The following is a 24,460-nucleotide window of genomic DNA, read 5'->3' on the forward strand; positions in this document are numbered from 1 at the left end:
GTCACCCTGCAACTGTTGTCACTTCTAAGTTTAGCCAGACGGCTGAAGAGGACAGCAAAAAGGAGGAGGACGAGGGAAGGCATGAGGAGGAGGACGAGGGGAAGACAGAGAACAGAGGGAGGGTGAACAGGCAAAGGTGGTATTAGGAAGAGGGGATGACGAAGGTTAGAGGATAAATTGAAAGCAAGAGGAAGATGGAAAGAATGCAGAATTAGATGTGTTTAAAAAAAAAGAAGGGGATTAATGAAGGGAAGTGATGAGGTAAAAATACTGGAGCAAAGTTGTTTTAGTGCTCTGATGTCAGTCTTTGGAAATGACTTGAGTCTTGAGAGTAGGACTTCAGATAATCATTTATTTTAAGATTAACCTGCTATTTATTCCAGTCAGTGACTAGGTGTTTAAATTTATTTATTTTAAATGTCAAAAAATGCTATAAGAAATCAGCAATCATTTCCCAGAGGCCAAAAACTTAGTCAAGTTCAGGTTAAACGGCAACATTTCAGTGCAGATAGTTAAAAATAGGACATGATCCAAGTGTAGACCTCTACTTAAAAAATGGTGGAAACTGTATTTTTTCAATAGCTAATGAACTGAAGCAGCAATACAGACTGAGAAAACCTCTCATAACCTGCCTCACGACTTTGCAAATATCTGTTAAGGAAAGGACTATGTGTTGCCATGGAGACACGTTAATGGTTTAAGCAAACACAGGATGTATAAACAAAGTTACCAGGCCACCTACACCATTTTAACACCCTATGACAGATGATGACAGAGTGCAGACAGAAAGCTAGGTCCGCTTCTGTATATGTATCTGACATTGAACAAAAATTAAACATATACTTACACCCCCCCCCGCACATTTCAGGTCACATGTCAAAGTGGAAGTAGTTGTTTTTTTAAGAGAAACTTGGGCTCAAGTGGCCAACTAAAGTGCTAGAACCATGTTTAAGCCAGAGACAAGTCCTAACATGAACTCTTCTGCAGCGAGTCCTCTCTTCACAAGCTCTACTGTAGTAAAGACACATATAAGAGATACTTTTTTGGTAAATGTAAGGTTTGTTTGTTTGTTTGTTTGTTTGTTTGTGTGTCCTGAGGAAACAGAAACAGCAGTGTCAGTGTTTGAAAGGCATGAGAGCAAACTAGACTACAAACACAGGGCCAAAGGAGCCAGGAGAAGTGACGAGCCAAGACCTGAGGAGAAAGAAAGAAAGAGGGAGACAGAGGTGGGAAGAGGGAGACAGATTAGCTCAGCTGTCTGCTCATAAAGCGACTGGAGGGTGAGGCGCTAAGCCCTCCAGTGAAAGCAGAGCTTAGGTGGGTGACACAGGGCACTGGACCCCACTCTGCCCACAGTGGCCTACAGCGTCAGGCCAGAGCCAAAGCAAAGACACATGGATAAACAGTGGGAGATGAGGCTCCGCGCCTGCAAACCCCACATGGGCTAAGACGGCCAAACAGGCGAGCAGGCAGGCAGGCGTCACATTCCCCCCCCACAGCCAGGAGTGGAGACAGGGGGGTTAAGGCTTAAAGCTTGGCTCCCTAACTGACTGACAAGGGACAAGGCAGGATCGTAGACGTTGCCTCATTCAAGTCAGTCAGTTCATCACAAAGTATGTGGATTTACTGTACAGTATAGAGCCTGGACTCAGCTCAGGGGAATATAGGGACAATTACACACGGTCTTGGCTTGCACCTCTTCCTAAAGCACAGCTCAGAATTATCACTTACTCCATCCTCACTCCCTCGGCTGAATGCAAACACACAGCCATGTTCATCTCTCATGCCGTGCCCCGCAGATGACCCCTAGTTAACACAGCAGCCTGGGAAGGCCTGCGATGACAAGGTCACGAGTATGAATCGAGGAGTCCTCGGCCCGCGACTACGGAAAGCAACAAAGGTCTTTAACGGCACTGGATTTCACACACATCCCTTTTGCACGACCTCGTGGCAGAGAGGCATTAGCAGCTGCCATTTTATGAGGTCCTCAATGTGACAAAGTACTGCATCCATCAATTCAGGCCACAACTATGAGCATAAGTATGACCACGAGTTCTACAGATAGTGTTGTCTAAACAGGCACAATCCTTTTGTAGTCTGATTATTGAAAGGGCTCAAGGGAAAGGGAGTTCTGATGAGGTGCAGATACATTATTAGATGGTAAAAGTTTCCTACGGAATAAATTCGAATTTTTTTTATGGCAGTAGTGGAGGTGCATGCTCATGAAGGTGGCTCTCATCCACAACAGATGTCGAGTGACAGGTACACAGACGAGACTGAAAGACAGGTTCTTGCGTGAAAGAAAAAACTGCATCGAATACGGGTCGTATGAGGTCTGACTGCGGACGGAAGCTCAATATTAAGAACAAGCATGCAGCAATTAGTGCTGTAAACAGTGCTGCACACAGCTATAAAAATCAGCAACAGAGCAAAACACTAAGTTAGAGATCAATTATGTTATTATACCAAGTGTAAAACAATTTTTTGTTAGAAACTGGGGTGGTAGACATACGGCAGGCCACCAAAGTCTAGATAATTAATGGGTGTAGATCTTGTTCATGTAGATCAAGCCATTCAACACCTTCTTCCCTAAGAGAACTTATTGTTAAAAAAATAAATGGAGAATAAAACTGGAATGGCAAATCCAGTACACCAATTAACATTTTAATTATCATCAACCACTACACCTAACTTGAACTGCACAAAGTTTAGATGCACCACACTCTATTGTCTTTGACTCAATGACTTTATCTGTACACTGTGGTGCCCCCTGTTGAAGTACAATGGTCTCATGTCTGTTAACCATGTCTACTTTTGTTTGACATGTAGCATCTCAAGACCTTATGAGACATTCATGAAGAATACATGGTGCTTAACCTTAAAGGGCATTTGTAACACGTATTTCCACTATTAATTCATCTGCAGAGTCCAGAATAGTACTTAGACCATAGCTTTCCACCCCCTGAATGCTCAAGATTTAGCACTACCGACCGCTCAGTATGTTTTTAGTAAAAGGCAGTAAAGCAGATGTCTTTTTTTACTGTGCACTTAATCTAGTGTGTCGCTGCTGCTGATAATCGCTGCCGACTATCGACCTACAAATGCTACTGTCTTAGCTATACATTTTATGTGCTTATTTATTTCAATGTTTGTTTTAGCATTTATTATTGTATTTTTTTAAGGGCTCAAATTTTATTTTTGCACTCCATACTCATATGATTTATTTTAAGTGTGTATATGGGATAGTTAGAATAGTTAGTTCTATAAAATGTCAGAAAGTAGTGGAAAATGTTCAACATAATTCCCTAAAGCCCATGGTGATGTCCTGATTGTCTAATTGCAATTAACTGGCAGGAAGCAACAAGAGTTTGAAATTTGATCCCATAAAAATGAACAATTATAAGTTGCTGTTTTTACTCAATCAAGTAATACTTCTCTTCTACTGTTATTGACAGGGACATGCAAAAATTAACAGGAACAAATATGTTTGACTTTGCATTTGCACCAACTGACTTCACTCCACTTCACTAGAATAACCTTGAATTCCAGACTTGAGAACCCAGATAAACACAAACTTAAATATAAGGCCATCCTTTGTGGGTCTACATTGCTGCTTCAGACCAGTCTTCAAATATCTAGCGTTGTCCCATTGATGGCCCAAAACCAAAAGATACTCATTTCACTATATACAGGATTGACACACAACATGCTCACAGAAATGTGCCTTTGTGCTTAAACAAAAGCTGAGCTAGTTGATTTTCTGCCAATCAACTAATTGCCCTACTTCTAGCCATCAAACTTTAAGAACACAGCAATGTATTCTGAACCATTAGTTTGTTGTTTATGCTCATTTAAATGTCAGTTTGCAAATCACAAATCAAAAGAGAACTCATCTTATACCTCAGACCAAACAGCTCAGGTCTACCGTATCTATTTAATACCATTGTTCTGTTTCTTTTCTGTCCTGTCTCTTATTCTGTTGATTCCCCCTAACAGGGTTTCCTTGAGAACTAAATCTACTTAGGATTTATTGTTTCTTATTATTTCTCATCATTGGAAATTATAATCCGTTCACCTAATCCCCCTCTCCCTCCCTCTCTTTCAGATCATATTCATCAAGATCATCCCCTCTGACAAAGCAAGAAATCAGTACAGTGGGTAGGTCTAAAGAGATCCCGTCCTGGAACAGAGGGGTTTCTTCCAAATCAAATCAGGTTCCTCTGGTGTAATCAAGACGAGACGCCAAAGACGAGGACATAATCTCCCAGGGACATGCCTCCCTTGCTTGCACATTATTAAAAAATGAGGAGGAACAAATCTTTAGATTGAGGGAACGGGGAAAAAATGGAATTATAATAAATCGGGGTTGGAAACTGGGGCAAGGTTGGATAAAGCCTTCAGATACAGATGAGGGACAAATCTTCACAGTGGTATGTGCTTGTACGAGTGTGTGTTTGTGTTCATGCTTGTATGAGTGTAGGTGTGCAGGAGTGTAATGTGTTTGCATGGTTGCTTATGAAATATTTCAATTTACTCAAGATCAAGTCCCTGACCTGAGCTCTCCCCTCTCCCTCTGTATTGAACTCACTCAGCTGTCAAATAATCTGCTGCTATCTAAGGTGACTGGTGAACTGCAACGCGTCAGGAATGGGATCCTTTAATGATTTGAGGCTGTACTTACAAATAACACCCACATGATGGCACAATATGACAAAACTGGATGGAGACCAACTTGAAGGCTCTTCCTATTAAACTATTAGGACCTGATCCAAATAATGGATAAAGTATTAATCTAATAAAGCTAAGTGAAAATATAATCAAAGCCAGTGTTGCAGCAGTTGAAAACTACAGTTACAGTTGAATCTCATTTGCCACAGAGCAGATTAACTGTAAGAGAGTATATGGTAGCTTTACATGAAATATGACAATATAAATAATAATATATTGATATAATATCAATGCATAATAATATGAATGGTACAAAGCTTGAATACGTGAAGCTCCATCTTCACCACCAGGTGGCCTCATTGAACTGCAGTTGAAAGTCCCAATAATAACATGACAACCTCTGGGCTGTTAATACAGTATGTGTGTTGGTATTTGGTTGGTTAGAAAAAAACATGATTTGGCATAAGTTTGACATCTGATGTGAAGATTTGACATCATTTGTAAAAAATGTCTCTATGCTTATTTCTTGCACACTCTGCTGTCCACTTTCCATTAAAGCTATACAGTGCTGAGTTTATGGAAGCCTCCTTGACGCACTGCAATGCCTTAAAACATCAACATAATGGTGGTGTTGGTTTGACGTAAAACAGTCTGTTTGAATTCTGTGGTGCTCTCTGTGTGGATGGAAAGTGTCACAACACCTCTGTGACAGCTCATTGTCTATTTAAAGTGAAGTGAGTGTGTGTTGATATGGAGCAAATGTGTCACAGGGACCGACTGAGGACATGAACCATCAGTTCATTTGTTAAACCAGAGCAGACAATAACAGTGGCCCTGTGTCTAGATCACATTGGACCAGGTCCACATTAAAAACCACAATACTTAGACTTGCCAATCTAAGGACTCTTGCAAACTTTGTGGAAAACTTCTCCTTTTTGTAAAATACAAAAACAAAACAGATGTTTCAGTCTATTTGTTTCCCATGAAAAACTCCCCTTTCTTAACCTGGAAACCAGTCAATCCTCTCAGTTATACTGATTTCCATCCATCCTGAAACCGGTCGGGCCAATCACAACCATTTTGAAAAATGGAATGGGTTTGAATCAACGGCTGACAGAGGGATGCCCATCAGTGATGCCTCTATCAGTTCCAGTGATGGCAATGGTGTCTTTCTCTCCACAGTGAACAAGCGTGGCTTCAACACACTTTAACACTCTCACTTTAATTCTCAGCTAACACGTGCTGTTGCAGTTATGGAAAGTGATGGAGCTGACACAGGGCCAGAGTGGGACTCATTTTCAGCCCAGGATTTTAGAACCTCAGACCAGTTTACACCCAATCATACAGATATGAACATAACTATAGATTTACTATATACGTTGACCATAGAGTGCTATTTTCCACAGCTGTCATTCACAGTGTATTATTCTGGAATATAATATATATGTACATGCATAAACATACATAAGCACTGATATGTGTTCTTGTGTGATCATTAAAATCAGTGTGCAAATGAGTTAATACAAGTCAACTACGAATTAATATAAAAGTATCTAAAACTTTGTTATTCACAGTAAAACTCTCTCAGGACACCATCATTGTGCAAAGGTCTATTCTACACAATGTAATGCTTGGTCTTCAGAACAAGCCTGTACCCCAGATGTGTTGTGATGTGTTGTGATAAGCAATCCTACCTGTCCACTCAGGAGTCGTGGCTTCATCATGGCGGTGGTTTTGTTCTCCATCTTCTTTCCCACCAGAACATGGCACTGGTCCCTGACTGCTGCTGTAACGAACAACAACAAGGTGTCTCACACTCACGTAACGTCGCGACAAACCGTTTAGCATTAGCAAAACATTCGTATAGCAAAGCCTCTGTTGTTCCAGACTAGCATACACACCTGAGTCATTACCTTGTAAACACATTTCATGAAACGGGTCTTTTTTCAATTGTGGTCTCGTCAGTTCCGCTTTTTATTCTTTTCTTTATCTTCTCTTTTTATTCTTTTCTTTATCTTCTCTTTTTATTCTTTTCTTTATCTTCTCTTTTTATTCTTTTCTTCATCTTCTCTTATTTATCGTGTCTTTTTGTCGCCACCTGTCTCACCTGTTGGCGCTGCAGTCTGTTACGTCCTACGTCATCGCGTCTGGGAGTTCAGGGGTCACCTGTTGCGTGTGTCGCGGTCAGGTCAGACTACTGGTAAAAAAAATAAAAATAAAATTAAGAAAATGAGCCTGTCGCTTAAAGCGGTCATTTATAAAATAATTGTGTTCACTGACCAAAAATAATAAAAAGTCCACCGGGAAAACTGCTGAGCCTCCTGGTCTGGTGCCAATCTTAAAATAAGATAAGATAAGATATGATAAGATAATAATCCCTCAATGGGGAAGTTTGTAGTATTACAGCAGCAAGAGTAAAATAATAGGCATCAGTAAGTCATAATAAGTAAGATGCAATATTTAGGTGTAAGAAAATATTAAAAATATGAATGGAATAAAAACTAATATATACAGTGAGAAAACAAGAAAAAACATATGTGCAGTGTGAGAATATGTATATGAATTTACTTAAAAGTTTGATATAACTTTCTAACTTCCGTGCAGCTGGGTGCGTGCTGCGCCTTCGGTTACTAATATGAACTATTATTGGGGAGGGTTCCGCCTTTTGAGTTGGGGGTGCCACTTCCCACTTTCCCCTCCTGCCGAGTGAGGAGTCATTCAGCGTGAAGGCGAACTGGAGAAAAGACGCGATGACGGGCAGCATCAAGGGACTTGAGAGGTTCGAGAGTCCGGGAAAAGGACGAGGTCTGCGGGTTTCCAGAGCCTTTAAGGTTGGAGAGCTTTTGTTTTCCAGCCCTGCGTATTCTTACGTGCTGTCAGCGAAGGAGAGAGGCTGCTACTGTGAGTTCTGCTTCACCAGGTAATGATTAATTTCTGTTCCTTGCATGATTTAATAACTAATTTAACTGAATTTATTTGCTTGATAAAGATGCCAGATGCAATTGTATGATAATGACCTATCATACAACCCGTGGGAGCATATCCACAAATACATAATTACCTGTAGTTTATTTCTAGTTCTGAAAGCATGATTAATGATTTTAAAAACTAATGAACTGCAAACCTGTGATCCTATGTTGACCAAACCAATTCATTAGTGATGGAGAAGTAATAATAAATGTCCATCAGACACACATTCAGCACCACATGGGCCATTTGTCATAAAAGTGTCACTCCACGGAATCTATTTCAGTTCGTGGGCTCATCTTTCTCAATGGTGGTTTATATATGGTGTTTCACCTGTCTGTATACCTCTCTGTCAGAAAAGGAAGGATGGCTGATGAGAAAGAGTTTTTGTGTCCTGAGTGGCATCATGATTACATAATATAGTCTCTGTCACCTGCAGCTGTACTTGGGATTAATGAAGGGGCTGTTCCTTGTAGATAATATCACAGTGCAGATGTACCAGTTTATAATACTTAAATCAATCTATGATTATGTGACTGTGTTCATAAATACAGGTGCATATACATTCTTTACAGTCTCAAGTATCAGGTTACAATAGGAAGGCTTTTTTCATGTAGCCCACTGTAACCCTACCTCTGACTTCAGTCTAAACTCAATCTTAGCTCCAGTCAGAACCTCAGTTTTTTTATCTTAAAGCAATCTGCCTTATTTACCTTAACTCAATCTTTGTACATACATTAGACCCTCACCATGTCAATGTCCTGTGCACATTTCCAACACCAACATGCATTCTGGAGACATGTGGAGATGCACTCAGTTAAATACAAATTTCATAAACCATCTTTTGAGACTCTTCTCTTCCTAGTGTGAGCAAAGACCATCTGATTGTGTTTAGATTTGTTCACAGTGAATTAAATCTATGACACAGCTTGTTTTAACCCAGCACTTAACCTTAAGGCAGTCATTTTACACCCTAGAATAAAACATGCACTCAGTCCTTGGTGAGATGCCCAAAGTTACACAGTCCAGCGGCCTCTCATCAAGATCTTAAATTAAACATTTTGGTAAAAGCTGTAACTACAGTTTTACAGTACATTGTCTCAGGTTTAACCTTTCATGTTTTCCCACCCTGAACACAGAGCAGCTTGTCTGGCCTGGTTTTAAGTGTCTCAAAAATGGTATCAGTGGACTTTTGGACTGCTTTACTTTTTCAGTGTGATGCAGAGACAGGTGGTCCATCGTACAGCCAGCTCTATTAATACCACAGAATGTTTTAAAGCCCTTCATTGCTATCGGTTATGACAGGGCACCAGCAACTGCTCCTTCTTGTTTCTGAGAAGGATGTTTACATCCATACACGCCTTCACACAATGAAGCAAACAGATACCCACCACCCACAAGATTGAGCTCTGATTTATTGGAAGTGATCTGTGTACAGTTTGACATCCAATGGGCTCTAATGCCTGGGTTGTTTCTTTTTTGGCAGGGGAAGTCATTTGTACAGGGATGTCTGCGAATCTTTCAATAACTATTTTATGATTTGCTACTTGTCAACCACAATATAACAGACTCTCCTTATTGTCATTTGTAGAAAAAACGGATTGGCAAAATGTGGGAAGTGCAAGAAAGCCTTCTACTGCAATGTGAAATGCCAGGTAAGTAACACTCCAACAACCAAGAGAATGAGTGCAATGTAATGACTCGTGTGTGGATGCTCAAAGGACAATGATACAGTGGTTCTATTCAATATATATTGAAGCTCAGTGTTTGGTTGGTTGGTCAATTGATTTCACATGGCATTATGATCTTTATATGTGTGTAGAAAGGGGACTGGGCCATGCACAAGCTGGAGTGCTCAGCAATGAACGCATTCGGAGAGAACTGGTGCCCATCAGAGACGTCCCGCCTGGTGGCGCGGATCCTTGCCAAGAAGGTTGAAGTCTCAATAAAACACACAAAGAAGAAAAATATCCTGTGTGAGAGTTTTCTGGCACAAACTGTACCATTGTTAACTGTAGTCATTTCCACGGTTTTCCACAGAAAACACAAAAAGAAAGATGTTTGTCTGAGAAGCTCTTGCTAATACAAGATGTGCAATCACGTGAGTATTTACAATCATCCATGTCGATGTTTGTCATTACTTTGGGGAAATGACCCTTATCGAAAAAACTGGGGGGTATTTGTGCAAATTGATCAAACAAATATCAAATGAAACACAGTGCTGGCTACATGAAAAAATAGCGTTGGCTCAAGAAAATCACGTGTGACGTCCTGACCTTGAAAATATTGCAGGTGTAAATATATAAAGTATACAGTGTATAAGGTATAAAAACATAGTCCAAGCACTATCACTGGTTCTACCGTATGAATTTAGATTATTCTTTTGTCCATTCTGAGTCCAACACTTTTAATACTATAGATACTATTTGCTCTGCACATATTTTAATGAAATCATTAGCAATATTTGCAGTTATACTACAGTATAGTGTTTTGCATCTAAGTGTAGTTAGGAAAAAAAACACACAGTTTTTTAGTGTGTCTATGTTTGTGTGTAACCCAGTGTTTTCATGACCTTTCTGATGTACAATGATAAAGTGACTAGGGTTACAAGACATACACACACACACTCTGGCAGGTATTAGTATCTATGGCGACAATGTGATATGGCCTTGGGAGACAGATGAAGGAAGGAGAGCTGTTTATCCTGGTATGGTTAAAAGTGTTAGAGCTTATCAGTGTGGAGGTGAGGAAAGGCTCTCTTAACCAGCAAAGACCTTCAGAGGAAGTCAATTTGATCTACTGCCTGTCTCTCTGCCATGTAGCATGGATACTGCTCAAGTTGTTTATGGAGATTAAAATCCAGACACAAATGGGGTTACTACAGTTACAGCAATGCAGTCTAACTTAAGACTTCCAGTCACATTGAACATTCATGCGTAACGTGTGAAGAGACTGAGACTGAAATGGAGTGAGTGTTACACAGAGACTGTATATAAAGATGGAAGACGCATCTCCACTTCCTCTTGTACAAAAAACAAGCCACTACTGTAGCGCTGTCATCTTTTAATGTCATCCAGAATCTGAAGTATTGATGATTGAAACACGTGCTCGACCAATCACAAGTCAGTCTCAGCTGTCAATCATGAAATTTCAAATAACTAATCAAAACCAAACTAACCAGGAAAATGAGCACTGTACTTAACATATATTTTAAATTTGGGATTTGGTCCGTGTCCCATCAACTAATATGGAGGAGGTGGGGTTTGTGTCCTATTCGGCAGCCAGCCACCAGGGGCCCATCAAATATACATATACAGTGTATGGTTTTACCCAAAACTAAAATAGTAATTATACCTTCAGTCAGCTGTCAGTAATGCATCCAAACTAATACAATCAAATTGAGATGTTTCCTCCTTTTTCTGTAACAGACGTGGAGGATGTAGATAACGAGAAAAGAGAGATGAACGAGGCAGACATCGCCGGACTGTATCGTTTTTTCTCCAAGCACTTAGATTTTCCTGACCACAAAGAGCTGCTCACGCTGTTCTCCCAGGTACCACACACAATGTATGAGTCACTGTGAAACAATCAAAGGATGGTGAACACATGCATGAGCAGAGTTTCTGTTCTCTTTCTCTTTGTCCTTTATTCAGGTTGCTTGTAATGGTTTCACAATAGAGGACGATGAACTATCCCACATGGGCACAGCAATCTACCCAGAGTAAGAGCAAAGACTCTCATGCATTCATACAATCCCATTTTTATTTCCATGTACCTTTTGCACCGTATGTTCCTTACACAATCTCTGATGGAGGTTTTTAGTTGATTTAAAATTAATTTCATAGTTTTGTGATTAAGTTTCTCAAAAGATGCTATGTATAACTTTTTTCTTATTGCACATAGCCAGTGTTAGCAATAGCAGCTACTTACTACCAATTGCAGAAACGTTGCATGTCCAGTGTCAAACTCCATTCCTTTACTTGCCATGTCAACTTTGAAGAAGTTAGCATGCTAACCTGCTAGCCAGCGGGTCAATGTAGCATCCAGTCTGTCCTGAGGAGGCAGCGCTGCTCAGATGTGGTATTATAACCTCAGGTACTGTCAAAGCAGTAGAGTCTGAAACTTTTGACCCAAGTGGAAACCCACTGCGATTTCACCCATTTGTTTGTGAACTGCCCTTATGAGGCCTTGAGTTTAACATCTTCGTTTTTAGAAAGAGGGAACCATACCATGTACCACCTACACCTGTGACTTACACCTATTGGACTGGATCAGCTGTCAATCACAGACCATAATTCATACCTTATGTATTGCAGATGCATTCAATTGCCAAAATACAAAGTACTTGTTTTTACCATATACTGTAGTTGAGGCACTACTTTGAAATCTTGTATCAAAAGTCAGTGTTCAGTTATCCAAAGGGGCCACAAGACAACTTCTCTCCTCCAGTTGGTCTTTGGTGGTATAATCCCAACTCCCTGCCGTGGCTGAGGGTGTCGTGTTTTAAAGTTTGCCATGTGAAGGTGAATTTGCCCTCTCAGCTCCTTGTTGAGCTATTTCCAGCCAACCACCCAGGTAACTGCAAGGCCACTGCCATTTCAGGGACAACAAACGCCTCTCTGTAGGCACAGTGGCAGCCTAACCATTTCAAAATAAAGTGGTTATGTCACAGTGTTATCATTGCTCTGAGAAATAATACGTCTCTCTGCTCCCACTTCATCCATTTTAAGGAAGGGGATGTAGAGAGTGGTGCTTTTCCTCTAATCTCTCTCTGTCTGTCTGTTTGTCTTTACCCACAGTGTGGCCCTGATTAACCACAGCTGTCTTCCCAGCGTCATTGTCACATACAAGGGGACGTCAGCTGAGATTCGGGCCGTGCGGGACATGAAGCCAGGAGATGAAGTGAGGAAAGGAGACAGCTGGCTTTAGAGGGGGTTGGGTCCTTTTATTTTTTTTTTTGTGGACGAGGGCACCGTGTTGCTTACAAGCTGGATGAGTGTGTGAAACATTTGCCAATTGTATTACAGTCTGTGAGCTTGATTTGATCCAGCAGCTTCATCAGAGCATAGCAAACAGATCCAATGACTCGTGTTTAGAGAAGAGAAGATACAGAGCAGCTAGATGATCATTTCCATATATTCAGGAGCTGCCCAGCAGTTTGACCATAACATATAAGTAATACAGGAAGTTATTGCTTCTTCTCTACAATCTATTTGTAATCTATTTTTTAATCCTTTATCTATTAGTCTATTTTATACAGTATTAATCTACTAATCTATTTACATTGCAGCTCATCTATGACTCGCAGACAAATATCTACTGAAGAGAATATTAGCTGCTAGTGAAAAAGCTTTAACACAAAAATGGCTACAGATGGATTCTCAAACAAAGACCGAAAAGAGAAGAATTAATTTTTCGCTATATTTGCAAATTGCTCAATTTTTAAAGTGCTGGGATAAAAAGATTTCTATCCATTATATCATCTGTATGAATGTGAACAGTTTGCTAAAATACGTTTGGTTGTTTTTCTCTTTCCTTAAAAATAAAGTATGTTAAATAGAAGATAAGAAAATCCTTTATTAGTCTCACGATGGGGAAACTTGCTGCAGCAAATAGGACAGTCAATCTAGAGACATGCTAAATGTTTTTTATCAAACAACAGTTGCTATATCCTTTTCTCATGTGCTGTGTTTTCATGTGTCGTCTCCACCTGCAGGTTCTCATCAGCTACATAGACCTCCTTTACCCAACAGACGACCGCAACAACCGACTGAGAGAGTCTTACTATTTCACTTGTGACTGCGAGGAATGTAAAAGTCAGTCCCAAGTAAGGCCCAGTAAAAATAGGTTCCTGAGAACCAACACTGAGCACTTTGTTGTTTGACTAAGTTCTGGCTTTGTTTTCACCTTCAGGACAAGAAAAAGTTGAAAGTACGTAAGCAGAGTGACCCCATCGAGCCAGAGGTCGTCATGAACATGGTGCGATACGCCAGGAAATCCATCAGAGAGTTCAGAGCCCTTAAACACGTTAAATATATCCTTCAATGGCATCAGTAACATGCTCTGTTGTGTTTGACTGCACGTTTGGTATATTTAGTTAAATGAGTGCCAGAGTTGACAAAGATTTAAATATGCTTGTATAATGTTAATAATAATAAAACATTAAGTAATTTTCCCTCTGCTTACACTCTATTATGGGCTCTATAGTGTTTTTATAAATAATTATTGAGATAAAGTTTTGCTTTACTCGTATATTTACTCATGGTAGACTTTATTCTTCAGCAGAGCAGTTTTCCAGACTCTTAAATATCTGATTGTAGAGCAAAGGCTGTTTCCTCAGCGTGTTGATGCAGCCTTGACTCTAGCACCTCCTAGTGAGCTGCTGGAGATGTGTGAACAGACCCTGGATAAGATGGGGTCCGTCTTTGATGACTTCAACATCTACATGCTCCACATGATGTACCAGGCCATGGGCGTCTGTCTGTACATGGGAGACCCAGACGGAGCCATCAGCTATGGAGAGAAGATCCTCAAACCTTACAAGTACAAAGAAAACAAAAATACTTTCTGCCTTTCAGTAGTTTCTTCAAATCTAATGTATTATTATTATTATTAATTTAATTTAAGTCAGTTTTGACACTACCTGAATAATTTAAATGATTAATTAAAAAGGTTTTCACCTTCATCAATTATTATGATTACAATGAACAAGAAGAAGATACTTTACCAGAGGAAATAAGTAGCCGGGGTTGTCATGTAACATCTGCACTATAAGATACTTTGCTAACTTTTTAAAAATATGATCAAATAAACACTTTTGAGATGAATATTTATGTTTGAGTAAAATATCTTGCACTCTGTCCCTGCAGGCAGCTTTATCCCCCCTACTCCTTGAACGTGTCCTCCATGTACCTGAAGTTGGGCAGACTGTACATGGGGATGGACAGGCCCTCGTTGGGCATCAGCGCTCTCAAGAAGGTAATGACACTCTTGCATTATATATAAGTGCATATAAATATACTCTCATACCACATCCTCTTGACACAGATGACTCTCAAGAAAATAATTATCCACTGGCAAAATAAGAAAAAATAATCTTCAGGGTCAGGGTATCATGAAATTTTCTGCACTTGTGCTGGTACAAGACCTGAGCTTTGGTACTGAACCAAAACATTTTAGTATCTCACTCACTTACAGGGATGGAAATATGTTTCTAATTGTGTTTGTTGATGTTACACATTGGTAAATACAAGCAGCCGTGTATTTAATAGTGCTGGGCGAAAACAATAATTATAGCAATATAATTAATTAGCAATATAATAAAAACCAGTAGCAATATAACAGTATGAAAATATTGATGTATTTCTTATGCGTTGTGCAAAAATAGTGAGTTCAAATGTTCAGGCTCTTTAATGTTCAGGCTCTTCAAGAGTTTAAAACAACAACCTTCACTTGTCTTTAAACTTGAAAGAAAAAATAATGTGACATCTATTGGGATATTCACTGATATGAACTTTTTTATCTTGGAAACATTTTTGGCCTTATCGTCTGTAATTTGGTCTGAAATTTTAAAAAGAGACTGTCTGGTTAAGTAATTGAGTTTCTGATAGTGCTACAGACATATTTTAGCATATACTAGAAAAGTTGTGCAGCTCAGTCTCCAGCAAAACTATAAATAATGTACATGTTTAATGCTTTAAAAAAATCATTTTTTGTGTGCCCACAGGCTATGGCCATAATGGAGGTGGCTCACGGGAAAGATCACTTCTACTTGGCAGAGCTGCGCAATGAGATTGCACAAAAATGAAGAGGGAGGAACAGATCACAGGACATGGCTGATCCCTATGGACTGAATACACTCCTTCATCCAGGAGCTTTACAGAACTGTGGGTTCGTTCTCTTTTTGTTACTGGATAAAAGATGAGAAGGCGTCCATGTTTTTACAGAAACATTTATTTATCGATTTTCTGAAGTTTCATTCTCACTGGGAAGTTGAGAAACACTAGTGTTTGTTTACTCTCATGTTCATCATAGTTTCTCATGTTGGAGAAGTTATTTTCCAGACTGTTGATGATATCATTTTTCTTTCGTCTCTTGACGATGGTCATCCATCAGAGTTGAGATATCTACATTTATGTGTGTGGGACAGCTGCCTCACCACAAGGGGTCTGTTAAAGCTCCTCACCAGAGTGCTGGGATGCAGAACTGTGTTTTTATTGACATGTTCTGTGCCCTGTGGTAAAGTAACATGATGTAAAAGCAAATGACTCAAAAATTCCTAAATAAACAAATGTGTGGCGTCACTCTTAAAGAAAATAAGGCTTTATTGCATAATAAGCAAGTATGACAGCTTCATACATGTCAGGGGAGAGAAAAACAAAGGACTTATTGAACTGAAAACGCATATACAAAACATATGTACACATACTTTGAAACGTATTTAGGAGTTTTAGCCAAAAGAAAAATTGAGGGGGAAAACTTAAATATTAACAAACAGTGGAATGCCTTGTGAGAAAAAAATACTGTCATAAAGAGAACTGAAGTGCAACAAAACACTTACACATGTCAAGAGAGAGCTTATACGTATCTGAGAATATATACATTGAAATATAAAAATGCATGCATAGTTTATTATGTTGCGGTATTTTTGGAGTACCAAGTCAAAATAAGAGGAAAAAAAACTATATAACACATTTGTAGAAATGTCTTTCTCTCACATGCCCGTTATGTACAAAGTTATTTTGGGCACGGCTGGCTTTGCATTACAATTCAGAAAAATAAAAAAAGTATATTTAATGTAACAAACAACAAGTTAATCTACTGGGTTTTACATCAGTACTCTCCTGCTGCTAAACATTTACCAAAGAGATTGAAATGTTTAAATTGTTCTTTTGTCAAAATACAAACTATAAAATACTGATTTAAAGATTTTATCTTCAGAGGCAAAATAAAATAAGGGAATGAATTTAGCGAATCCATCAAGGACCTTACAACAAGCCAGGCTCGTTTCATGTGTCAATAAGACCTAATGTTACAGTATCTGATGAATATAAGGACACAAATATGCAAATGGTGAAATTATATTTATAAATTATCTCCAATTAACTGGACAGAATTTGAAATGATTAAGGGTTAAAAAAATGTGGCAAGACACTTTTTATTGCAAGAAGCAAATAATAATTTTTTTAATGTATTTTCTGTGTTTTTGCATATTAAGGTGGAATCTTAATAGAAATGTTCAAACATTTCAGAAGAAAAAAAACGCACAAATCTGTCTGAGATTCACAACAAAGGCTTTTAGAAAATTGAGACGAGAGATCTGACATACCTGTCGACGCTCTGTTCAATGGCAAAGGTGACGTCAATATTGATAGAAATAAATAAAAAAAACATTTGTTACAATGTTGAAGTAAATATTTGCTGTATTAATCAATACTCTGTTATTTTAGAACTGTGATTTAAAGGATATGTTTTGTTTGGCAAACCTTTTCAGAGTATGCCAAGAGTTTAGTAATAATACTGCTGCCACCTACTGTTCATGCAGCATAATGCCATTTCTAATGATGGCTCAAGAGAAAATTGTGAAAAGTAACAGGCAGGCAAACTATTCAGACTGTAACCGATTTGTGATGATTTCTCAAGATATTAATGCAGAGACACACACATTCACGTCTGCAGGAGAGATAAGCTGCTTATTCACCTGACCTGCACGGAGAAAAAGCACAAACATGCTCCACGCGGAAAGATCAGGTCCGAGATTAAATCCCAGGGGATAAAAGAATGAAATGTGAAAACACACTGATCAGGAGGAATCGTCATCAGTTTTTGAAACAGGCCGACACACCTCCTCCCCCTCGTGAGGTGAGTTTGTACCCAAATCTACACATTTCCATAACCTTCAACTGCTGCGTAGAAACCTCAAGGTGAACGTGGAGTCGCTTCTACCTGCACCTGCTTCCGACCGAGGCTACATCAGCTGTTTCGGTCCTCAGGCTTCATTTAAGTACTGCTGTCGTCATCGGCCACATCGGATGGGGTCAAAGGTCGGGAGCCTGTGATCAGATGAGGCGGGAATTCTTGAGGAACTGGATGAGGACCTGGTAGACAAACTTGTACTGGGAGATGGTCTGAACCATCAACATCCGCTGCTGCCTGAGCTCCGACAACATGGTGGGGACCTCCATTGGCTGAAGTGAGAGGAGAAAGAGAAAACAGACAGTGATTGAAAAATGAGAAATGTACAAAGAAAAAGGGGGAAACAAGGATGTGTAGTGTAAAAGGTATTCTGCTGAGCTGCATCACTTAGTGACAAGACTGCATGTACCAAAAAGACACTCCAGGCACGTTGCCGAACGTTTGTGAGAATACTGCAACTCTGACTGTGGCCCCCCCTCTGCCCACCCACCTCATTGTGCTCCAGGCAGCTGATCATGAGCTCGGTGAGGATGACCACGCCGGTACGACCCACGCCGGCGCTACAGTGCACCACCACGGGAGGATTGAGGCTCTTTGAGGTGTCCAGCATGGAGTTAGTGTGTCTCCTTACAGACTGGATCTCCTCCAGGTACGCTGCAGGAGAGAAGACGGAGAGAAAGGTAAGATGTGGGCAACATGTCTGTCAAAATAAAGAGGGAATATGAATATCGTTAACAATTGTGGACACCTGGAAAGTGAATAAGCATATTTCAAAAAATCATTATTATTAATTGATATTAGATAATGAAGACACAGTGTTTGTTCACTTCTTGTTGCTTCTCAAATTTGATGATGATGAAAATGTCCCACTCACAGAGAAATCCCACGACGTATTCAGGACAGCCCTGCTCAGGCCAGTCTGTGTACTGCAGGTGCCAGACCGTCCTCTCCTGGCCAGACAGCAGGTGTTTGACCTTCAACCCCGTGGTGGCGTAGCAGCCCGAGTCGGTGCGGAACTTGGTGGTCACCTTAAACTTGCCGTGCGTGGCCGAGTTGTGTTTGGAGCCCAGTTTGGGCCAGTAGCGGTGACTCTTGGACCGGCCACCCTCCTGCAGGGAGGACGAAGATTGATCGGTGATTGGATGAGGGAAAATAGAGATAAACACAACGATACCCCGACACACTCTCTCTCACACTCATCAGATTTCACACACACAGGCGAGCGGCAGCTGTCTGCTGCTGATAAATATCCACATGTGCGTGTGCCATGTGTGTGTGTGTGTGTACCTCTTCTGCAGTAACCATGGCGATAACGTTGACCCCTTGCTCCCAGACCATCTGCCAGAAGTCGGCACAGGTGTTGGCGAGCGGGCCCTGCGTGGCGATGTAGTGCCACTCCTCCCCTCTGATCATCACCTGGGAAAACACACACCAACAATCAGACACTGCACATGTGGAATAAATTGTCTGCAAACACAATGAAAACAAAGTCACATATTAACCTGAATGAGAAATGAATTAATTAATTTAAATGTTAAAATATATTTTACATTCGAGACACTGACAATAATCTGATCCACCACTAGAAGGCAGCAGAAACACCTCTTATCCTTTTTCTCTCATTTATAAAACTATCAACTCCTCTTCTCTCACTTCCTTTTGTTTTCCCTCATTAATAAGCATAAGGCTGCACACGGCACTGAAACACATCCCGTCGCGCTATTACATCATGAGCATGTCCCTGCAGCTGATTCCACCTTGTGACTGTAAACACAGCATTAGGAGACTGATGGGGGGGGGTAAACAAGGCCTTTTGTTCTGCGGCAGCTACCTTAAATGACAGGGGTGGTGGGGGGGTAAGAGGGTTACACCGTGATAGGTGGTGATTCAGTGCAGCGATCGCACCCTGGACCGCGATTTGGCATACACGCGAAATGCAAACTCATGCATACGCACGAGCTTGTGTGCGCACACCATTTTGCGACTAAGAATGAATAGAGGAGCTGGTGAGAGCAGCTCAGGCTGACTTAAGAGGGTTTTGGAGTTTGGACCGCATTCTTTGGGAATTCCACGAGCTCTGTGAGCTTAAAGGCCCAAACAGCCTTCAATAGCGGCCTTTCATCCTTTTCCCTCCGAGCCTTTCCCCCCGCTTAGAAATGACCACAACAAAGACTCGCAAGAGAGAGCTGAACGTATCAAGTTTATACACTTTGTTTCACTTCATGTTGTGTGATGTGTGTGCAGCAAAGACTGTGATTAACAGCCGTACACATAAACTTGAATGTTATGGAGCCGTTGGTGACATATTGTCACTGTAAATAAGACTTTTCTTTCTCCAGTCTTTATTATTATGCTCCTCTATGTGCACTTTCACTGAAATCTCTGTCTGCGCCTGAATGCACTCATGCACTTGAGTGTGTTTTGCATCATGTGATTTCATATCTGGAATTTAAGTTTGTCTAATTTTAAATTCAGGATATATTTGGATATTCATGGTTTCCAAACAGTGGTATGCTGTATGCTACCAAACCTCCCACCCCTCATGGGTGAATGCAAGTGTAAATGATTCCTTTTTAGACTTTTAGTACATTTTACACATTTGACTCCATTGAGCCCACCTTGATATGCGAGGCGTTAATGTAGCCCGTGTTGTTCTCCTTGTTGGGCACAAGCTCGACCCGATTCTCTTCGTAAGGAACCACGTCGCGGAAGCGGTTGCGTTCCGTGTTCTCGGGCAGAGTCGCCGTGGAGAGGGCGCAGTTCCCCCTCTTCTTGGGCACCTGCTCGTACTCGGTGAAGACCCGCTCCTCTTCCAGCTTCAACTCCAAGGTCTTACACTGGAGAGATGGAGAGAAAGAGAAGAAGAAGAAAGAGGAGGGAAGGGGGGTGTTAGTCATTGAATACCAAGTAACACATTATTCAGGGGTTTCTCCTTCAGTCGCCCCTAAAGGGCTTTTATTCATTTACATTCCACCACAGCTGAGAGACCATTCAAACCAGGAGAATCCACAAATCCCCTTAAAACATATGTCCATGTCTCTTCACTCACAACCGAATACAGAGCTCAAACACTCGGAGCTTGTATAATGCATCACCGCAGCTGTAAAAGAGCAGAATATGCAGTGGTGGTATAGAAATCCTGGTTGGGGGCTCTATGTTTGTTAGGCCAGTCATGTTTGAGAGAGTAGCATCACTGTCTCTGCAGCGCTCGCTCTCTCTCTCTCGGGTCACATTCTTAACATACCAGCGGGCCCAGAGGCGATAAGCACCACCATGCCACACGTTCCACAGCCCACTTAGGGCTTGCCCCCGTTAGCTTAGCAACAGTCGGGACAAAGGCTGGTTTTCACATCTCTGTGCTCAAAAGGGAGGAAAACAGGCCAGAACTAGGGAAGGAAAATCCAATTTAATTAACATGATTAATGTGTGAGTTTTATTTTGAAAAGGAGCATTTAAACTTTTTTGTCAACATGTGAGAAAGCTGCTGTTTAAAATGTCCTCTAATGATGTGGATCCTCCAATGATGATAAAAAAAGACAATTGGTAAAAAGTAAAATTTGGGCTTGAAAGATTTTGAGTTATTCTTTAATAAAATGACTCTTAGTCTAGGTTTGAAGTATCTGTGTAAATCCAGTAGGATTATATTTTCAGTCTGCATTGGTGTGTTTACAATCTTTCTGACCAAATGTGAAGAGTTGCCTCTAAAAAGTACAAAATATCTACAAATGACATTATATTTAAAAGTTTATTTAAAATGAAAACTGCAAATAATATATTTTGTGATGTAGTACAAACAAAACAGAGGCTTGAAATGATTTCAGCTGTAATTTTTCCAAGTTACTTTGTGAAGCACAACTTTCTTAAGCAGCAGCATCTTACCCGTTCGTCTGTAGAAGCCTTGGTGCCGTCCTCCACTGGACTCTTGGGGACCGGCATCCGAGCCACGTGGAGGCCGTTGAGAGCGGCCATCATTAGCGGCCGCTTCATGGAGTCCACAGACATCTTCTGCCTTTCCAGCGTCTTCAACAGAGAGGAGAATCCCGGCGTCATGGTTACAGGTACCGGCAGCATCGCAAGACTGACTGACCTGCCATGGTCTGAGCGCAGTGCGGCGTGCATGTATATGTGCGTGTTGAGAAGTGGGTGGGGAGAGTTTGACGTGCATGTGCACGTGTGCATTACAGTGTGTGTGTGTGTGTGTGTTTCCTGTTTGGAGGCTAAACCAGGCCGTACCAATCCCCTTGTATTCTGTCGAAAGGTGAAGCCCTGCATACAAAACTTACCAAGAGTTCTCATCTATCTCACTGCCTCCAACTTTCCCTTCCATCCTTCCTTTGTCTTCCCTCAAACATTTTTCATTCTTTCCTGTCTTGGTTTTTTCCCCACCTACCTCCTCAGCCTCCGTGTCTTTACACACTGTCCCTCTGTCACCCTGACTCGTTCCCTGTCTACCAAATTCTGACCCACATTGCACAGTCCCCTCCTTGCTTAAGGATTACCTCTCCTAATCTCCGATGCTATTAAACCTCCAGGACAGCTCCACCCTGCCCGTCACTCCCTGTGAGACAGTCAAAACAACAGCTTGGGTGTCACCAGGGGTACCCTCTATATACACACATGAGATAAACCACTTACGGATATTAGCTTTGGAGTTTGGAATTGAGCAGAGAGGTTTATCGTAACCACAAGTGAGGCGGATGATTTTAACTTGTACCTGGACTGTGCTGCTGCATCAAATGTTTGCTCCTTTAACAAACCTACAAGTGCACCAACCCAAAGAGTAATCTGAGGGATTTATGAGGTTTTAGCTGCATGGGGAGACTGAGAGCCTAGTGCTACCCTCTCAGGTGCTGAACCCTGGATTACTGCTAATCAGGAGCCATGAAATTAGCAAGCGAACAACAGACTGCAACATTTCAGTGTACCATCAGTGTGTTGGGTTATTTTATTTTATCGTTAAACAAGTTGCTTATTTTACAAATCAATTTAAATTAAATAGTTATTTTATAAAATCACGTGTTTGTTTAACAAAGTGCAACATCCTCTGTCCTTAACCCTCAACAAAACTCCCAAATAAAACTCTACTAATGGGGGGAAGGTAGAAACCTCAGAGAGAGCCACATGTGAGGATCTTTCTCCAAGGATGGGCAGAAGTGCAATAGATGCCGTGTGTAGCTGAACACGTGTGAACTAAGCATGTGTGATCAAACATTTCTCTTTCTATGTACATATGTACGGATTTAAGTCTGTGGTCGCTTGTGCAGTTTGGCGTACATGGATGTTAATATGTGGGTCTGAATACTTAGTATATGACATGTATGGTATATCAACATTAAATGACTTGGTCTGTATCTGTATGTACAAGTTCTTTTTCTTTTGTCAACATAAAAAATAGTTCATAACAAAATTTCACACTGATATCTTCAATTCATCTAAAGATATGGATAGAATCCAAAAATATCAAGATCACAATTTTAGCACCAATAAATAAAATGAATGGTTAAAAACCATGTTGGCACAAATGTATTTACCCTCTGAGCGATTTCCCTCTCCACGATGCTGTCTTCCAAGGAGAACATCTCTGACACTGGCCTCTCTTTGACGGGCTCCTTCCTAACCCGCTCCTTCACACTGGTCAGGTCCGGCTCAGAAATGGATGGACCTAAAACAGCTCCGTTCACTCCACCCTGGTCCCCTCGGGTCAGTGTCCCACCAGCAACTGCACCACAGCCTCCTCCAGGACCACCACCGCCGCCGCCCTGGCTCGGCCCAGGTTTGAATGCTCGGCCCTGGGCTTGGTTTGGGTCCATTGCTCCCTGGTTGCTCTGTGGTCCTTGATTGTGGTGGTGAGTGTGGTTGTGATTGTGGGCGTGGTTGCGGATCTGAGAGTTGCTGGGGGGTCTGGGAGGACCCGGGTACTCTGGAGGGGGTTTGTTGGGCAGTTTGGCCAGAGCTGCCTGGAGCTGAGCGCTGATGCTGATGTCTTCGTTCAGGCCTGGGATTTGAATGTCCAGCTCAGGCCTCTCTTCTTCCTCCTCCTCCTCTTCTTCACTCTCACTACTGTGTATAAGCATTGTAGCATTAGAAAGAGTCTTTTGATGCTGGTAGGCCACCGCTACAGGTGGAGCAGCCTCAGGTGCTTTCTGGGCAGGTATCTGCTTGGGCAGCTCCTTTGTCTGCAGAGGTTGAGGCTGAGGTGGAGGCTGGGGCTGCGGTTGTGGCTGAGGGGTTTGGGGCTGGGGCATAGATTGGGGCTGAGGTGGCATCACATGTTCTCTAAGAGTATTCCTCCGATGAAGCGGAGCATTCATGCTTTTCATCACCAAGCCCTCCATCCCTCCGCCTCTCATGCTGCTGATCACCTCCATACTGTGTCTCTTGCCCAAGGTGGAGCGGTGCTTAGCAACTGCAGTCAACGGTTCACTAACCTCCTGAAGGGACTGGTGCACAACAGCTGAGCTGTCCGGCTGAAAGGTCTTGACCGACAGCTGCACCATGCGGGTGACCAGCTCTGGACTGCTGCCCCCGATGCAGCGGTGGCGGTGGCTGGCGAGGTCCGGTGTACTGGTGGCCGGGCGGAAGGAGCTGGAGGGGTAAGGTGGAGGAGGTCGCGACATGTGGTTTCTCAGCATGTTGGCAGTAGCTGCATAGCTTCCCGCATTGGTGCCCTGTTGTTTGGTGTTTGCCAACTCAGGTGTGCTGACAGTGTGAGAGATGGAGCTTCCTACGCCACCGCCTCCACCACCGTTGACACAGGGTGAGTGACAGGGGCCCTGGCTATTGGCTGGTCCTCCCTGATGAGGGCCATGGGACACTGGCTTACTGTAGCTGATCTGCAAGATGGAGAAAAATAACAGAAATTTAGACAAGAGCAAGAAACTGTAAAATCAAAGAGTAGAACAATTTATTC

General features: G+C 41.6%; 2 protein-coding genes and 1 long non-coding RNA gene across 7 annotated transcripts in view; 1 reads left to right on the forward strand and 2 right to left on the reverse strand.

Annotated features, from left to right (window-relative positions):
* LOC109643134 (uncharacterized) overlaps positions 1 to 6,787 on the reverse strand; it is a 125,032-nt gene extending 118,245 nt beyond the window's left edge. The window contains exons 1-2 of one of the 4 annotated variants that reach the window (XR_011239391.1): positions 6,582 to 6,787; positions 6,363 to 6,451 (exon numbers count right to left, since the gene is read on the reverse strand). This is a non-coding gene — a long non-coding RNA (uncharacterized lncRNA). Of the gene's footprint in view, positions 1 to 6,362; positions 6,455 to 6,569 lie in introns of all 4 variants that reach the window. The other 3 variants (XR_011239388.1, XR_011239390.1, XR_011239389.1) reach the window with 3 other exon arrangements.
* A 549-nt stretch (positions 6,788 to 7,336) lies between these two features.
* smyd2b (SET and MYND domain containing 2b) lies at positions 7,337 to 17,037 on the forward strand. The gene is made up of 12 exons (XM_020108155.2): positions 7,337 to 7,588; positions 9,227 to 9,290; positions 9,458 to 9,568; positions 9,676 to 9,736; positions 11,064 to 11,188; positions 11,289 to 11,356; positions 12,435 to 12,537; positions 13,352 to 13,462; positions 13,549 to 13,669; positions 14,004 to 14,178; positions 14,505 to 14,613; positions 15,362 to 17,037. The coding sequence occupies exons 1-12, from the start codon at positions 7,419 to 7,421 to the stop codon at positions 15,440 to 15,442; spliced, it is 1,299 nt and encodes a 432-aa protein (XP_019963714.2). The 5' UTR covers positions 7,337 to 7,418; the 3' UTR covers positions 15,443 to 17,037.
* The window catches only part of LOC109645032 (tyrosine-protein phosphatase non-receptor type 14-like), a 34,874-nt gene continuing 26,355 nt past the window's right edge, over positions 15,942 to 24,460 (reverse strand). For both annotated transcript variants that reach the window (XM_069515217.1, XM_069515218.1), the window contains exons 14-20: positions 23,082 to 24,383; positions 21,430 to 21,570; positions 20,169 to 20,387; positions 18,838 to 18,966; positions 18,425 to 18,659; positions 18,041 to 18,204; positions 15,942 to 17,822 (exon numbers count right to left, since the gene is read on the reverse strand). In XM_069515217.1, coding sequence (XP_069371318.1) covers positions 17,694 to 17,822; positions 18,041 to 18,204; positions 18,425 to 18,659; positions 18,838 to 18,966; positions 20,169 to 20,387; positions 21,430 to 21,570; positions 23,082 to 24,383 — 2,319 coding nt within the window. In that variant the 3' untranslated portion in view covers positions 15,942 to 17,693. The remainder of the gene's footprint in view (positions 17,823 to 18,040; positions 18,205 to 18,424; positions 18,660 to 18,837; positions 18,967 to 20,168; positions 20,388 to 21,429; positions 21,571 to 23,081; positions 24,384 to 24,460) is intronic.

Source organism: Paralichthys olivaceus, chromosome 19, assembly GCF_024713975.1.
Source record: "Paralichthys olivaceus isolate ysfri-2021 chromosome 19, ASM2471397v2, whole genome shotgun sequence".
In the NCBI taxonomy this organism is placed as follows: domain Eukaryota; kingdom Metazoa; phylum Chordata; class Actinopteri; order Pleuronectiformes; family Paralichthyidae; genus Paralichthys; species Paralichthys olivaceus.

What these genes read in the sequence shown, in the direction of transcription:
- smyd2b (XM_020108155.2), top strand. Translation starts at nt 7,419, where the DNA reads ATGACGGGCAGCATCAAGGGACTTGAGAGGTTCGAGAGTCCGGGAAAA. An exon ending in TGTGAGTTCTGCTTCACCAG is followed by an intron (nt 7,589 to 9,226) that starts GTAATGATTAAT and finishes TGTCATTTGTAG; the next exon opens with AAAAAACGGATTGGCAAAAT. An exon ending in TGCTCACGCTGTTCTCCCAG is followed by an intron (nt 11,189 to 11,288) that starts GTACCACACACA and finishes TCCTTTATTCAG; the next exon opens with GTTGCTTGTAATGGTTTCAC.